Source organism: Chlorella variabilis (genome assembly GCF_000147415.1).
Source record: "Chlorella variabilis unplaced genomic scaffold CHLNCscaffold_1, whole genome shotgun sequence".
NCBI lineage: Eukaryota > Viridiplantae > Chlorophyta > Trebouxiophyceae > Chlorellales > Chlorellaceae > Chlorella > Chlorella variabilis.
The window spans coordinates 1,791,350-1,806,935 of NW_005435087.1; the positions used below are offsets into that span (position 1 = coordinate 1,791,350).

A 15,586-nucleotide genomic window follows, 5' to 3' on the forward strand; every position below is an offset into this window, starting at 1 on the left:
GGGGCGGCGGGGGCCAAGCGCAAGCAGATCCCGGGGCGCGGGCCGTACAAGGTCTCCCTGCTGCTCACAGGTGAGCGAGGGTGTGGTGGGTGGGTGGATGGTGGGTGCAGGTCGGGTTCCTGTTCTCCTCCTCGTGCCTCGCCCAGCATGTGCGCGGTCACACCCACCGCCTCGCGCCTCGCCTCCCGATCATCACAGCCGGCCTCCCCGCCCTGCCCCCTCCTGCTCCCACCTCCCCGCCTGGGGGTCCCCTCCCCAACAAACCCCTCCCAACAACCAACCCGCCGCAGGCGTGGGCCAGCGCGAGATGAACTCGGGGGAGCACCCGGTGATCGGCATGGCAGACGTGATCAACTCCACGGGCGCATTCACCATGGAAATACCCGTGCCCCGCTCCCGCTCCACAGCAACCATCAGGTGGGCCGGGGGGGCCGTCTGGTGGCGCGGCGGCGCAGGCCGCGGGCGTGGCGTGGCCGGCTTGCTTGATGCGCTTGCGGCGTCGGGGCGTGCGTGTGCGCGGCGCTGCGGCAGGCATCCACCTTTGGTCTAAGCTACCTGCCCTGGCTGTGTCGGGGTGCAGGGTGGAGATGCGGGATGAGACCAAGCTGCTTTTTGTGGACGAGTTCAGGTGCGCTGGGCCTACAAGCCAGTGGCCTGCCAGCCGCCCGCCTGTCGTGGCTGCCTGGCTGCCTGCTGGGCTGGCGCTGTGCCTGAGGCCGCCAGAGCGCATCATCGTTTAGTTTGCCAATCAACTTTTCCCCCGTCACCCACACACTCTCTCCACCTGCCCACCCCTCCCATGCAGCCTGTCCTTCCACATACACTTCTACCGCCTCCTCAAGTGGCTCATCGCAGGACCCTTTGTGGCGGCGGCAATGGCGCTGCTGGCCTTCAGAGCAGACACGGATGGCCTGCCTGCTTGAGGTGCATGTTGCAGGCAATTCATTTATTCAGGGGGACTTGGGAAGACAATGTAACATGCAGCACGTTGCAGACATGCCGGAAGCGCTCGGAGAGGGCGGCTGCGGCGGCGGCGCCGCCGCCGCGTCATGTGTATCGCAGTACACCAGCAGTACACACTTCGAAGGGGGGAACGTAGCAAACCACGGGTTCCCTTTATCCTGCCGCTTTACAGGTCACCGGGTTCAGGAGAAAAGGGCGAAGTGTGACTCATTGCGCTGTTCACACAAAGTGCCGGTCGGCCAGCCCAAAATGAGGCGGCTGGCAGTGCTTGCGGCGGTGCTCAGCTGTGCATGGATGCAGGCCGCCCATAGCCTGGCGGGCGTCCTCCAGCCTGAGGTGAGGACGCTTGCCCGTGCCTGCTCGAGCCTTTGCCCCCGCTCCCTGAACCTCTGCGGCTGCACTGAGCTGGCCAGAGCGCTTTGACGGGTGCAGGCGCGGGCGCAGCAGACAGGCATGGTGGTGGCGTGTGGCGATGGTACGCTGGCGGTTGCGGGGCTCAGGTGCGCGCAGCGGCAGCCGCGCGTTTTTGGGTCCAATTCCTGCCAGGCATTGCATGTATCCCAGCCCTTCATTTTCAGGCCTAACTGACTCACACGTTCCTATCTGCTGCGACTGCTTCTGCTGCAGGTTCCAAGGCTGCCCCCGCCATGCACTGCGTGCCTTGCTGCTGCCCGACAGCCCGACTGGCGTGCATGCTGCGACGGCAGACCAGCAGCTGGCAGCAGCCCCAGCCCTGGATTTCGAGCGTACATACGACCGTGCCAGCGACAGCTGGAGCCTCAGCGTGGCGCTGCCTGCTGGGCGCAGCCGCCCAGTGCTGGTACAGCTGTGGTGCCGTGCTTGTCGCGTGGCAGGCAGCCAGGACGCTGTGACCGGCCTGGTGACCAGCCACAAGGTGGAGCAGGGGGAGGCAGGCGCGGTGGTGCTTGTGCTGGAGGGCGCTCTCCTCCCCCCAGCGGCCGGCGCAGCAGCCGGCGCTGCCACCGCCGTCTCCTCGGCGGCACGCAAGCTGCAGCAGGCTGCCAACTGCGCCATGACGCTGGGCGGCACGGCCTACACCTTTGCATCCTGCACCCAGGCCGACGTCAGCGCCCGCTTCGGCGGAAGCTCCAGCTTCTCATTCACCGTCTACTCTACCGTGACTGCTGCTGGCAGCGGGTCTCTGCTCCAGATGGGGCTGGTGGCCAAGACGGGCGGCGGCTGGGCAGGGTGAGCGACGGCCGGGGCTGGCGGCCAGCATGCGTGTGTTCACTGCTCGGTGGTGGTTTTGTGGCAACCAAGGCAGAGATGCCTGTGCTGGGTGCTTTGGCAATGTCCACCATGCTCAAGGGATGGGCCATATGCCAGTCATGTCATCCCGACGTTGCTGCGTTTCCTTCCCTGCGTGTCTGCTGCAGCTGGGGCCTGCCCAAGTTCCCCGGCATGATGCTGGGCGCAAGCGCGGTCATCGTCTGGCCCACAGCCACAGGTGCGGCGGGGCCTCGTTCATTTTCGCAGTGCTTTTATTGCAGATGGTCAGAAAGCGCTTCAGCGCTGGCTGCCTGTGGGCCCCTTCGTGTGCCCTCATCCTGCAGGCGCCGAGGTGGCCGGCTACCTGCTGCCAGAGAGGAGCTACGAGGTGGCAGCCATCAATGCCGCCAAGGGCACCTTCCCCATCACGCAGGCCGCCGCCGAGAACGATGCAGGTGGGCGCGTTTGTGGAAGGGAAGGAGGGGGCATGTGTGGGCAGCCATGTGCCAGTTGTGTCCTGTTCTCACATCCGTGAGGCTGCCACGCCTCTACCCACCCCTCCCTGGGGCTGCCTTCCGCGTCGCAGGCGAGCTGCGCGCCGTGCTCTCCGTCAGCCTGCCCAACAAGACCGCCAGCGCCGTGGCTGGCGCCGCCACCAACTATATCTATGCCATCGGCCCCGTGGCAGGCGCCGCCACCAGCAGCCCCGTCCTGCAGGACCACGCACGTGAGGGCCTTGGCGGGCGCCTGGCCACCTGTCCCGGGTCACCGGGAGAGCTAGAGCCGGGGCGGGTGCTCAGGCTTGTGCTGACGGTTGCATGCTTCAGCTGATGGTTGATGGATGCACTGGCTGCCGCTGCCCCGTGGTGCGCAGTTGGGGGGTACCCCTACGGCAGCGGTGTGTTTGAGATGAAGCAGGCCAGCACAGCAGCCACGCCCACACCTGCATCACCTGCCCAGGCAGCGAGCGCGCCACCCAGCCCAGCAGCCGCTGCCCCAGCGGCCGAGCCAACGGGCAGCAGCGAAGAGCAGGGGGACGGCAGCGTGGACGCCGCTGCCGCGCCCAGCCCCGCCCCCAGCCCTGCTAACAGTGGCGGCAGCGGCTGCACCCTGCAGCTGGCGGAGGGCGCTGCAGCTGAGAGCTTCACCGGCTGCACCCTCGTCAGCGGCGTGGGCTCCAACTTCCATGTCATGTGGAGGACTGAGGCAGTGGCCTCCAACCCAGCCGTAAGCTCCCCCCCACAGCAAGCAGCCAAGGCTGGCTGGCTGCTGTCCGCAGATGCTGCCCTGTGTGCTGCTGCTGATTGAGCCGGGCTGGCAGGCCAAACCGGGTCTCACCGCTGCGCTGCTGCCGTTCTTCCTCCGCCGCAGAAGGTGCTGCTGACAATGGGCATGAATGCCACCTCCAGCGGCTACGTGGCGGTGGGGTTCCCCAGCGTCCCGGGGCGCATGGCTGGCGCCACCGCCATGGTCCTGCAGGCGTGCACCGCGGGCGGCAGCGGCTGCGCCAGCGGGGCCCAGCTGGGCCAGTGGTACATGTCCAGCACCCGCAGATCAGGTGGGCGCCTTCCAGCGGCGCGGCTCTGCGAGCGCAGGGCACTCCAGCGTGGAATGGAATGGCTGGTCGCCTGCCGTGCTTGCACGGCCCGTCGACGGCCGCCCCTCCAACCTGCTCCCTCTTCAACCTGCAGACGTCAACCCCAGCACCAACATGGCCACCAGCAACGTGCAGGCCGCTGCCCTGGCCTCCACGGGTCAGCTGGTGGGCAGCTTCCAGATCGAGGTGGATGCCCCCCCCACCACAGGTGCGGGGCTGCGCTGCCGGCAGGCCTGCCTGTCTTGGTGCAGCTGTCCCCATAACACACATTGCTGGGGATGGAGGACGCTGCCTGACCAGGCGGCTGAATGCAGCCAGGGGTTCACATTCCATCGACTGCCAGCCTGTGTGTGTCCGTGTGTCCCTGTGCCGCAGGCCGCCGCCGCCGCCTGCTGCTCCTGGAGGGCAGCGACGGCTCGATGCCGCTCATCTTTGCCGCCGGCGACCTGCTGCCGGGCGGCGCGCTGCAGCAGCACTACGCGGATGGCGCAGCCGTGCTGCCGCTGGCCAGCACCTCCGCCAGCTCCTCTGGCCCCCCAGCAGTGGAGGGCGGCAGCAGCGACGACGACACCTCCCTGCGCTCGGTGAGTGCCGTGCCCTGTTGCAGCATGGGCCGCCTGGGCAGGCTGGGCGGGCCTGGTCCCCGCCCCCGCTGCCGGCCAGCTGATCTCGGTTGTCCCGCTGCCGCAGGCGCATGCATGGATGGCGGCTATTGGCTGGGGCGTGCTGATCCCGGTGGGCATCGTGATGGCGCGCAGCTTCAAGGAAGCTGCCCCCCTGTGGTTCCACCTGCACCGCGGCCTGCAGGTGGGGGTCACCCGCCTGCTGCTCCGCTGCGTGCTCCCGCCCCATCTGTCCCTCACAGGCATGCAGTCGCCACATCGATTTTGATGCATTGCTGGAGTGCAATGCCTGTGTGTGCTGCTGCCTGCCCGCTGCCTGCAGACGCTGGGCTTCGTCTTGGGCACCATCTCCCTGGGCCTGGGCTTCCAGCTCGTGGACGGCCAGTGGGAGACAACCGACACATGTGCGCGCACCAACGCGGCGCCGCCCGCCCGCTGCTGCCCGCCCCGCTGCCTCCTGCCGCATGCGGCGCATGCCCCCGGCCTGCACGGCTTCCAACCAGGCCCCCGCCTGGCCCTCGCCTCCCCTCCCGCACCCTGCCCCGCAGACCACACCGTGCACCGCAACCTGGGGGTGGCCTGCACCGTGCTGGGCTTCACCCAGTTCTCCGCCCTGGTGGTGCGCCCCAAGAAGGGCGACAAGTACCGCTTTGCCTGGGAGCTGTGGCACGCCTGGGTCGGCCGCGCGGTGAGGCCGCGTGCGGCGCTGGGCTGGCCCGGCACGTTGTGATGTGCCGGGGGCGGGGGCGGGGGCTGGTCTGCCAGAGGTGGTTGCTGCGAGCGGCGCAGGTGGCCACTCGCGCCAGCCGACCCGCTCCGCCCTCTGCCTGCCCTGCCACAGGCCGCCGTGCTGGCCATTGCCAACATCTACTATGGAATACTGCACATGTGGGATCTGGGTGTGTGGACCTGGGCCTCTTACACCGCCGTGCTCTGCTCCATCGTGGCGGTTTCTGTGGTCAAAGACACCAGCGACTTCCTCAAGTGAGGGACGATGCTTCTGCCAGCCCGCGAGAAAGCTGCTTTTGTGCGTCCGCAGCAGCAGCCAACAGCTCCTCTCCTGCCAATCCGCTGAGTGGGGTGCACCTGCGCCTTCCTGCTGCAGGGCCCGCAGGCTACGGGCGCTGGACGCTGGACACGGCAGCAGGGGCGACGAGGCGGCGGTGCAGCTCACGCAGCCGCCCTCCAAGGCGCCAAACGGCGCTGCCGCCTTTGCCTATGACAGGCCAGCCTGATGACCAGCAGGATGCGCCACGCCCTGCCCTCTCCTATCTGTCAATTTCACTGGATACACCTCTACTGCACACCACCAGTCTCACCACCTATTGTCCATGCCCTCCTTGGCGTACCCGCCTGAAGGCCCATGCATAGCGGCCTCAGCCCATTTGCTGCATCGCCTGTCCCTTTCTAACTTACGGCTGCACAGCACTGCTCGATAGATTTGCCAAAATTATTGTTTCCACTCCCCTTTTCTCTATCTTCTCTTAGCTTCGGCATTCTGAGGCGCAACCACACAACGACAAAGAATGATCAAATTCAACAGAAGCTGGCAACATGCTGTCAACACTGGCTGTCGACAAGAGCTATGCTCCCAATGCCGCTGCTGCTGCCTCGCCGGCCGCCGCCTCCCCTGCTGCATCCTCCATCTCCTCGTCCGCTGCCGCCTGCACATGTGCTGGGATGGCCGAGCAGTGCCAGATGTTCAGCACATTCTCCTGCGTCGACAGCCGGCGCCGGTCCCTGGCGGAATCATCACTCTCGCTGCTGCTGCTGCTGGGGGATGCCTCGCTGTCGCTGTCGGACGCTGAGCTGGCATCATCAGGTGCCAGGAAGTAGCGCCGATGGCCAGACGCGGTCGCCAGCAGCGGCAGGAAGGGGTGGAAGTGGACGCCGTTCACTGCAGGCGGACCAGGCGCACAAGGCGGCAGCCGGCTCGGTTCAGCCCGCCAGCTCAGCCCCTGCCAGGGCCACAGGGTTCCACCTCAGCGGGCAACAAAGCCAGGCTTGGCGTGTGCACCTGTGTCCTCTGCCGCCACAAACTGCCCCGCCACGCTGCCGTCTCGCAGGTCAAACACACGCACTACTCCGTCCTCGCCGCCTGCACCGCAGGCAGCCAGCAGCCCGCCAATCAACACCAGAGCAGCATGAGCAGAGCACGTTGCCTGCCTGTTGCCGATGCTGCAGGAACGGCGGCTTCAGGAAAAAGGAGCAGTCTCTGGCAGGCGGCCATAAGGCCCCGGTTCTGTGCGCGCTGATGGCCTGTCCCGTCGCCCACCTGTCGCCAGGTGGCGTCCGCAGGGCTCAATGTCAAAGTACATGCGCTGGTTGGTACCCGCGCTCGCGCGCTGCATGCTGTACACCACCCCTGCAACAAGACAAGAAGGAGATGGAGCATTGCCCACAGCTGCGACAGCCCAACCTGTGCACGGAGGCCACCCCGCAGCATGCGAGGCACTACCCAGCCGTCCCGCCGCCCGGCGCCGCACCTGAGCTGTACCGCACATCCCAGCAGAGGATGGCTGGGTCCTTGCGGGCGCCAGTGTACAGGAAGTTTCCGTCGGCGGAGAAGCAGAGCTGCGGGGAAGGAGGGAGGGGGCGCGGAGGCACATCCGCATCGCCAGGCCAGGACAGGCACCCCGCTTGCAGAGCAGTGCGTGACCCTCGTGCTGCGGATGCGCCATCCGCCCCGCAGCAGCCTCTCACATGCGTCAGTCCGCCCGAGTGGCCTCCCTCCAGCAGGCACAGCAGGCCGCGGGTGCGTGTGTCCAGCAGCAGGCCCGCCCCGCTGTAGCTGCCGGCCGCCAGCATGCCTTCGCGGTCCGGGTTGAGCGCCATGCACGACACGATGCCTGCAGGGGCGGGCGGTGGTGGAGTGGCTTCGAGGTTGTGGGGGGTGGCGGACAGCGGGCGGCAGCGACAGCACACCCGCGCGTCAACTGGCAGCAAGCGAGCTGGCCTCTGCTGGCAGGCAGCACCAGCAGCAGGGCTGGCAGCAGCAGCGAGGCATGCCTGGCAGGCCGTCCTGCCCCTTCTTGTATGTTGCCACCTTCTGGCAGTCCCTGCAAGGATGGCCCACGGGCAAGGCATGAGGCGTGGGGGCGGGCGGACCTTATCCACAGCCTCCACAGCATGCCCACAACTGCCCAAGCCAGCAAGCCAGCAAGCCAGCCAGCCAGCCAACCTCGCCTGCCTGCCTCGCCCACCTGCCGGGCCGCTCCACACGGAAGCTACGGATCTGCTTGTTGAAGCCGCAGTAGAGGGTGGCGCCGTCCAGGCTGAAGGCCAGGCTGTGAGCTGGCGCCACCTCATCCAGGTCGTTGTAGGCTCGGTATGTGCACCGCAGCTCGCCTGCAGGCGCGGGAGGCGAAGCAGGCCACAACAGCATACGTCAGCTGGGAGCTGAGCCAGGTAGCATGGAGGGGTCCCCCCGTGGACTGTGCCTGCCTGTCCTGTATAGGTCGTGGCTAGCGTAACCTGCTTGACAGCCCAGCCCCGCAGGCGCAGCCCAGCCAGGCTGGCGGGGCCTTGCGGCCCTCCCTCCTCACCTGACAGAGCGTCCCACAGGTGCACCGGCTGCGCCCGCCCGGTGGTGGCCAGGCAGCATGAGGCTGGGTCGGCTGCTGTCATTCCCGAGAACCAGCAGTAATCATACAGTAGCTCGCCGCACTGCAGCCGCAGGGCCGGCGACAGCGAATCGCCCTGCTGCTGCTGCTGCTGCTGTGCGCCAGGCGGCTGCGCCGGCGTGCGCTGCCCTGCCGGCTGGTGCGCCACGGCTGCTGGTGTTCCGTTGGCGGCGTCCATGCCGTCTGCTGCTGCTGCTGATCCAGCGGCATCCTCTCCACCGTAGCCGGCCTGATGGAAGGCTTCCAGGGGTGTGTCGTACACACGCAGGCTGCAGGTGGGCAGCGAGTGTGATGCTTGCGGTCGGCCAGAAGGCAGAGGCGCCTGCTGGCGGCTCTGCTGCACGTCTCCAGGCGCGTAACACTTTGCAAGAACAAGCACCACACGTGAACGACTCCGTCCCCACTGCACATCAGCAGATGCAGCCTACCAGTTGTCGTCGCTGGCGGTCAGCAGGCAGGCGCCGTCGGGCGACCACTTGACGCCGCGCAGGAAGTTGGAGTGCGGGGTGCGTCCCGGCGGGCTGGAGGCTGCAGACAGTGCGCAGGGAGTCTCCATTCAAGCATGCAAACCTGGGCTGCAAGCGTCTCAGAGCGGGACCGAAATGGCATGGGGCCCATGGGCACAACCCAGGGGAGCGCACCATACTCATCATGCACTGTGTAAATCCTGGTGGGCGTTGCATCGAACTGCAGCTCCAGCAGCGTGCCCTCCATGTCGCCGATGGCAAGGCGTGACGGAGGGGCGCCCCAGCTTCGTTGATCAGTTGCCGATGATGCTGACAAGATTTGGCTTGCAGAGATCGCCGCAAATAACAGAAATTCTCCAACTGCGGGAATGCTGTGCTGGTGTTCGCTGGCAAACGCAGCTAATAAACGCAAGCCCCAGGCTCGCTCTGTGCAGGCTTTGCACCCTGCATCTGCGGGGACTGGGAGCCTGCTGCCTGCCCTCGTCCAGCCATCCGTTCTTTGTGACTCTGCATCAGTGCCGGGCGGGAGGCCATTGTAGCAGCCGCACAAGAGTCTCCAAACGTGATCAGCCGCGGCCGCCAGGCGCCCGCGCTCCACACCCGCCACCGCCACTGCCGGCGCCTCGCGGCAGGGCGCCGTCACGCCCACCGCACCCACAGCACCAGAGGCAGCAGGCGATGGGGAGCTCAACCGGTTACACCGACCCCTTTGCCACGCTGGGCCTGCCGCCCACAGCCAGCAAGGCGGAAGCCAAGGCGGCCTTCCGAAAGCTGGCGCTCAAGTGCCACCCAGACGTCGACCCTTCCCCGTCTGCGGCGTCCCGGTTTTCGGAGATCAAGCGAGCAACAGACATGATTCTGAAAGGGGTACGTGTGGGGCAATGGACAGTGCCTCTGGCTGACCAGCACTGAGCAGGTCGCCACCACTGCGCAGACCACGCGTCTCTCACCTCGTGCCCGTTTGCCTGCTCCGGTCGTGCAGCATTATGCCACGCCCGCCGCTGGGCCAGGGCCCGCCAGCGCCCACAGCGCCTGGCAGGCATACGCCCGCACCGCAGCAGACTCCCACGACTGGCGGCCTCGCAGCCGCAACACGGCCCTGTGGTTTTGCGCGGCAACGCTGGTCGCGGGCTTTGGCGTGTTTTGGGGGGCGCTGGCGAGCCACGAGTGGCTCAGTGGCTACACCTGGCTGACGCCGGCAGAGGTGGAAGACCGCATCCGCCACCCCACGCCCCGCCGCCGCAAGCTGCTGCGCCTGATGATGCAGGAGCGGCAGGCGCAGGGGCAGCATGGGCAGCAGGCCGAGCAGCAGCAGCAGCCGCGCGGGGAACCCGACTGAACGCTTGGGCCCCAACACCCAACACGGCAACAGCCCTGCCCTCAGCTGTACACCATGTGGTTGGCCTCCACTGTACCATCCCCCCGCCTGCTCCGTCCCTGCGCTTGCTACCCGTTTTACTTCTGCCATTGCTACCCGTTGGTTTTACCTTGCAACACGGCTGCCCTGCCATGCCGTCGGCGGACGCCAGGGCAGCGGCTGGCTGGGTAGCGGTCGGCTGGCATGGCGGCCAGCTGCGCGTGTGCATCAAATTGAGAGAGAACCTGATGCTGGCACAGCACTGTGTCAATGTGTGGTGTCGCTTTGAGAGCATGGGGGGTCGCATGGTTTCGGCCGCTTACCTGCGCCAGATGTCGGTGCGGGTACCGCCGCTCTGAGAAGCTAAAGGAAAGCTGAGGTAATTCCGCGTTAAACAAGCGCAGCAGCCGCGCGGCATCTTTGTGCCGGAAGATCTGCAGGCTGCGGCAGCGAGCCGCCCTCACAAGGCAGCCAGCCATGAGGCTGTTAGTTCTGGCGCAATGGCTGCTGGCGCTCCACGCCCTGAGTGTCCTCGCTGTTGATCGAGTGCCGCTGGTGGCGCAGCGAGAGGCGCTGGGCGCACAGGTGCGGCTCAAGCGGCAGCAACGGCGGCAGCTGCGGCGCCGCTTGTGACAGCTGCCGGACTCCCTCTTCGGCGCCCTCGAGCCTCTGGCTTACCTGATGCAGGTGGCAGACATGGAGCTGGAGATAAATTCTGGCGGTGTGGCGCTCCACCATGTCAGGTAAAGGCTGAAGGGCGTGGGGGCGAGCGCCGTCGCCTCGTCTCTCCCCTCTTGTGAGAGCCGGAGCGGAACTCATCGCCCGTTGCCATCATGGTATGATGCAGGCTACAGGGCGGCCGCATCGCCGCTGTTACCTTCCTGCCCAGCTCCCAGGGCGCGCAGGATACGGTGGCGTTGGATTGGGAGCAGCAGTACCACGCCGGACCCTCTGCCGCTGCGCTGCGCGCCGGCGGCAGCTACAGCTTGCTGGCTGTCCTGCCCACGGACGACAGCGGCCCCCAGCCGGTCAGCAGGGTGGTGGCATACTGCGAGGACTGCAGCGGCTTCAGTGGCACCCTGGCCACCGCAGAGGTGCAGCCCGGGCCGCCGCACGCCAGCGGCGGCACCGTGACCTTTGTGTTCCAGGGCGTGCAGCTGCGAGGCGCAGCAGCGGTCGGCGGCGCCGGCTCCCGCGGCCGCGAGCTGCAGCAGGCGCCTGCCGCGCCCACGCCCCAGCCGCTGCCAGACTGCTCGCTGCAAGTGGGCGACCAGCAGCTCACCTTTGAAGGCTGCCAGGCCGCTCCGCTTAACCCCAACGCGCTCTACCAAATTTACTACACCCTAACCCCCAGCGACACCGGCGGCACCCGCTGGTCAGGCGGCCTGAAAATCGACGCCGCCGCCGTCGGCGGGCAGTGGGCCGGGTGAGCGGGCTGGAGGCGCAGCGGGGGGAGCCCGGGCTGGAGCAGCAGTGCTGCCCGCGCATCCACCTGCTGTCGGCTCCTGCGACCCAGGCTGGCCGCCCCATGCCCCACGGTGCCCGCAGGTTTGGCTTCCCCCAATTCCCTTCAACCATGCTGGGGGCGGATGCCATCATCGTCAAGCAGTGCGCTGCCTGCCCCTCGGGCGCCTCTGTGGATGGCTACAGTCTCGTGGGCTACTCCCCAGCCGACAACGTGGCCGGCAGCTTCAACATCGCAGGCGAGAGGGCGGCAGGGAGGCTCGCCAGGCTGGCCCAAGGGCAACGGACAGCCCGCTGTGCTGCTCCCAGCGCCCACCATCGCGCACGGCCGGCAGCAGCCAGGTCCTTACCCTCTGCCTGGTGGGGCGCCTGCTTGCTGCGCAGGCGCATCTGCTGCCAGGGCGACCGATGGCACCCTGGTGGCTGCCTTCACAGCTGACCTGCCGCAGCCGCCTGACCAGCTGCTGGCGGCGCCAGGCGGCTTCAACTTCATCTTTGCAATCGGCACCCTGGCGGCCGATGAGAGCCTGCTGCCGCACCCCTCGCCTGACCGGCCGTACGGCGGCATGCGCTTGAACCTGTCCGCTGGCATCTCCAGCCAGGCGCCGGCCCCCGACGGTGCGGCCCCCGAAAGTGCAGCCGCAGGCATTTCCCCTGCTCCAGCCCCTGCCAGCAGCAGCCCCCCGCCGCCCGGCCGGGCAAGCAGCCCGCCGCCGGCGCCCGGCCCGAAGGCCGAGGGGGCCGCTGACGGCGCAGCGGCTGGCTGCCAGCTGAGCCTGGGAGGCCAGCCGGTCAGCTTTGCGGCCTGCACACCCATCCAGGGCGTCGGCGACGGCTTCAGCCTCATGTGGACGTTGGAACCCCCTGGTGAGGCAGGAGGCCCCTAGCTGCCAGCACCGGTTGCCCAGCAGCAACCCTGTGCATTCGCCCGGAAAGCACTGCGTTTGTCCTGTTTGCCCATTCTAGTGTCTCTGCACCGCAATGCCTGGCGCCGCTCAAGCCCCAGCTCCGATTGCCCGGCATGCGCACCTGCCTGCAGCCGGCAACACCAGCACGCTGGCGCTGGGCCTGATGGCGGCGGCAGGCGGGTGGGTGGCTGTGGGCTTCCCCGCCACCGAGGGCCGCATGCTGGGCTCCACAGCCATGATCCTCAAGACATGCACCGCCTGCGCCTCTGGTGAGCATAGGCAGGGGGGGCCCAGTCGGAGGCAGCTGCTGCTCGTAGGGGAGCACGGGAGGCCCACCTGACCTCACAGCGCAACACACGCCGCTTCCACAGCTTGCCTCTTGGGGCAACGAGGGAAGAGGAGGCTCAGGGCTGGCGACCGCCCACACATGCCCACATGCCTGCTGCCTGTTCACATGCCCACGTGCCCGCTGAATGTGCAGGCGCCGAGATTGGCGACTACTTCCTGGCCCAGCGCTCGCCCTCTGGGGTGCAGCCGCCTGGGCAGCTGGCAGTGTCGGATGCGTCTGCGTCCACCGCCGGCGACGGCACGATGCATGGCACCATCAAGGTCTGTGTGTGTGTGTGTGTGTGTGTGTGTGTGTGTGTGTGTGTGTGTGTGTGTGTGGTGTATGCGTGTAGGCGGAGGTCAGCCAGGAGGCTTGTCTGTGCCTCCCCCCGTGCCCTGAGCTGCCCGTGGGCCACCTTGCCGGCTGCAGGTCCAGCTGGACAGCGCAGCAGCCAGCAACCCAGCCTTCCCCATCATCCTGGCGGCAGGGCGCCTAGATTCCAGTGAGCCATCCCCTCTCATCCCCTCCTTGCTGTGCCTGCCGCTCAGGAGCCCACGCCTGCCGCCACCTTGCCCACCTAACGCAGCATTGCCGCCGGTGTGTGCACTGCTGCCTGCCTTGCGCATGCGTGGCTGAGCGTCTGTGATTGGCTGCCCCGCAGGCGGCGGCCTGCAGTACCACGACAGCAGGGGTGCCTCCACCGCCAACTGGGCGTCGGGCACCAGCGGGAGCGTGGAGGGGGAGGCCGCTCACATCACCCGCATGAAGAACGTGAGGCCCCTGCCTTGTGTGACGCCACCGCCGCCGCTGCTGGCTGCTGCAAACGGCAACCATGCCCGCCGACTGGGCTGCAGTGCAGCAACCACCCGTTCTGTTCGTGTCAACCTAGCATGGACGCCCCGCCACCATGCCCTGCAGGCCCACGGCTGGCTGATGGCGACGGGCTGGGGCATGCTCATCCCGCTCGGCATCCTCACCGCCCGCCACGGCAAGGGGGTCAAGCCGCCGCTGTGGTTCCACATGCACAGGTCGGCTGGGAGGCTGGCTTGTGGCCCAGGCCCGTCCTGCCAGCTGTGCTTCTGCACTGCCACTTGTGCCTTGCTGTCAGCAAGTCGGGAGGCATGGGTGGCAGCCAACCGAGAGGAGGTGCAGCCCCATCGCCCCCACACCCCGCTGCCACCACCTCCCCTGCAGGGCCATCCAGGTGCTGGGTATGTCGTGCGCCCTGGCGGGCTTCATCCTTATCTTTGTGGCGGTGCAGCAGGCCACCGGCACCAGCGTGTCCACGTACACCGTGCACCGCCGCCTGGGCATCTCCGCCATGTCCATGGGCTTCTTCCAGCTCTTCGCCCTGGTCCTCAGGTGCGGCGCTGCGCGGCAGAGGGCGAGGCGCCTCCGCAGCCTGAATCGTAGCCCGCGGCAGCGTTGCCCACACCGCGCTGCAGTAGGCACGGCGTCGGGCTGCCACAGCAGTGTCAGTAAGGCGGCGCCGGCGCTGCTGCCCAGGGGCATGCGCCTGATGTCAGGCGTGACTGTGCCTGCAGGCCGCACCCGGGCACCCGGCTGCGCAAGTATTGGGAGCCGGTGCACCACTGGGTGGGCCGGGCAGCTGCCGTGGTTGCGGTGGCAAATATCTACGAGTGAGTGGGCCACGGGCGCGCAAATGGCTTGCGGCAGGCCTCGGTGGTGGGACCCACTCCAGCAGGCGGCAGCGGTGCATAGGTGGCACAGACACTCTGGCCCCTCCCCCGGCCCTGCAGGGGCATCATCAACGTGTATGATGTGGGCACCTGGGCTGTCGCCACCTATTCCGTCATCTTTGGTTTGATCGTCGCTGCTGGGCTTGGCTTGGATGCATACAAGCTGCTGGGTGGGGCCGGCGAGGGCAGCCCACCAGGCAGCCTCCCCGGCGCTGCCGCCTCCGACCGCAACGCATCCGAGCCCGGCACGGACAAGGGCTCTTCGCAGGGCATTGATAAGTTTGCGCCTTGAGTGCAGGCAAGAAGAGCCCTGGGCCGGGCCTCGCCATGCAGCTGTTCCATGTACATCCACGACGTACATCATATGCCGTACTGCATTACTGATGCCTGATTCTGAAGATTTTTGCTTCAATGCACGTTTGATCACGCACCGACTGTAATGCACTTGTGAAGCGCCTGGTAGATGTGTTGCTGGGCGGCGGCGGCGGCAACGGCAGCGGCAAGCTCCCGGCGGGGGTGGCGCCACTACCGGCCATCCTGGGCCTTGCACTTCAGACTCCAATCGCCTCCATGAGCTTTGTCCAAGGCTAGGGAGCCCCCTCCCACCAGCATTCTGTACTTCTGTAGCGCCCAGCAGGCACACGTTTGGAAGGGGACGCGTGGTGCTCCGAAAGTCCATTGCCTCGTGCATGTGCCTCCTCTAGTGGCATATCATGTCTTCTTAGCGCTGCGGGCGGTATTGAGCAGCTATGCAGCCCGCCAACCTCGCTCGACCTGCCCGAAGCTTGCCGGCGTCCCCACAACGAGACAGGACGGTGGGCGCTGTGCGAGTTTCCGCGGTGCTGGCGCCCGCAGACCAGAGGGCGCAGCCGCCGACCCGCCCACAGGCCCCTCCCTCACAGCGCAGCCTTTCGGCGGGCTGGTTCTCGGTCTTCAGAGGCGGTCCACGCACCGATGAGGCCGAGCGGCGGGCCGTGGTGGCGCTGGAGGAGGCAACCAACGCGAGAGCCGAAGAGGCGAGTGCCAGCTTGCTGGTCCCAGCCTCCGACTGGCCAACTCCCGTGCCAGATTGCCTAATTGTGCTAGCTGGTCACTTTGGGACCCTCGATGAATCGCCATCACGCCGCGGGCGCTGGTGCAATGTGTCTGCCCGCCGCCGCAATGAGCGGCCAGCAGCCTCCGGAGCGCCGCCGCCCGCCGCGCGCGCTGTGTACTCCTGACAAAGCCGCCACCCGCCTCCGCCAGCCCCTGCTCGGCGCCAGCAGCCGAGCAGGGCACGCGGGCCAGCCGCCTCGCGCCTGCAACCCCGGCTAGTCCCCCTCGCCG

The 15,586-nt window shown here is 67.4% G+C and overlaps 5 protein-coding genes across 5 annotated transcripts in view; 4 read left to right on the forward strand and 1 right to left on the reverse strand.

Moving 5' to 3' along the window:
- Positions 1-307: 307 nt before the first annotated feature.
- Positions 308-923, forward strand: CHLNCDRAFT_133373 (hypothetical protein; the record flags this gene model as incomplete). Its single annotated transcript, XM_005851790.1, has 3 exons — positions 308-417; positions 581-628; positions 806-923. The coding sequence occupies 3 exons, from the start codon at positions 308-310 to the stop codon at positions 921-923; spliced, it is 276 nt and encodes a 91-aa protein (XP_005851852.1).
- A 493-nt stretch (positions 924-1,416) lies between these two features.
- Positions 1,417-5,648, forward strand: CHLNCDRAFT_133374 (hypothetical protein; the record flags this gene model as incomplete). The annotated part of the gene is made up of 14 exons (XM_005851791.1): positions 1,417-1,463; positions 1,642-2,172; positions 2,361-2,431; positions 2,538-2,648; positions 2,780-2,920; positions 3,068-3,420; positions 3,565-3,751; positions 3,885-3,998; positions 4,166-4,374; positions 4,481-4,597; positions 4,736-4,817; positions 4,962-5,101; positions 5,255-5,397; positions 5,519-5,648. 14 exons carry the CDS (start codon positions 1,417-1,419, stop codon positions 5,646-5,648), a joined length of 2,376 nt encoding a protein of 791 aa, XP_005851853.1.
- A 348-nt stretch (positions 5,649-5,996) lies between these two features.
- On the reverse strand, positions 5,997-8,750 carry CHLNCDRAFT_133375 (hypothetical protein; the record flags this gene model as incomplete). Its single annotated transcript, XM_005852117.1, has 9 exons — positions 5,997-6,310; positions 6,431-6,511; positions 6,689-6,778; positions 6,900-6,987; positions 7,117-7,262; positions 7,636-7,761; positions 7,959-8,305; positions 8,465-8,564; positions 8,678-8,750. 9 exons carry the CDS (start codon positions 8,748-8,750, stop codon positions 5,997-5,999), a joined length of 1,365 nt encoding a protein of 454 aa, XP_005852179.1.
- Positions 8,751-9,181: 431 nt separating this feature from the next.
- Positions 9,182-9,842, forward strand: CHLNCDRAFT_133376 (hypothetical protein; the record flags this gene model as incomplete). The annotated part of the gene is made up of 2 exons (XM_005851792.1): positions 9,182-9,370; positions 9,486-9,842. 2 exons carry the CDS (start codon positions 9,182-9,184, stop codon positions 9,840-9,842), a joined length of 546 nt encoding a protein of 181 aa, XP_005851854.1.
- A 495-nt stretch (positions 9,843-10,337) lies between these two features.
- CHLNCDRAFT_56546 (hypothetical protein) overlaps positions 10,338-15,586 on the forward strand; it is a gene marked incomplete at its 5' end in the record, with an annotated part of 7,894 nt that continues 2,645 nt past the window's right edge. The window contains 15 exons of the mRNA XM_005851793.1: positions 10,338-10,445; positions 10,548-10,603; positions 10,708-11,286; positions 11,409-11,620; positions 11,709-12,191; positions 12,364-12,501; positions 12,714-12,841; positions 12,990-13,062; positions 13,222-13,331; positions 13,479-13,588; positions 13,755-13,922; positions 14,105-14,200; positions 14,321-14,430; positions 14,898-15,075; positions 15,168-15,294. Coding sequence (XP_005851855.1) covers positions 10,338-10,445; positions 10,548-10,603; positions 10,708-11,286; positions 11,409-11,620; positions 11,709-12,191; positions 12,364-12,501; positions 12,714-12,841; positions 12,990-13,062; positions 13,222-13,331; positions 13,479-13,588; positions 13,755-13,922; positions 14,105-14,200; positions 14,321-14,430; positions 14,898-15,075; positions 15,168-15,294 — 2,676 coding nt within the window. The remainder of the gene's footprint in view (positions 10,446-10,547; positions 10,604-10,707; positions 11,287-11,408; positions 11,621-11,708; positions 12,192-12,363; positions 12,502-12,713; positions 12,842-12,989; positions 13,063-13,221; positions 13,332-13,478; positions 13,589-13,754; positions 13,923-14,104; positions 14,201-14,320; positions 14,431-14,897; positions 15,076-15,167; positions 15,295-15,586) is intronic.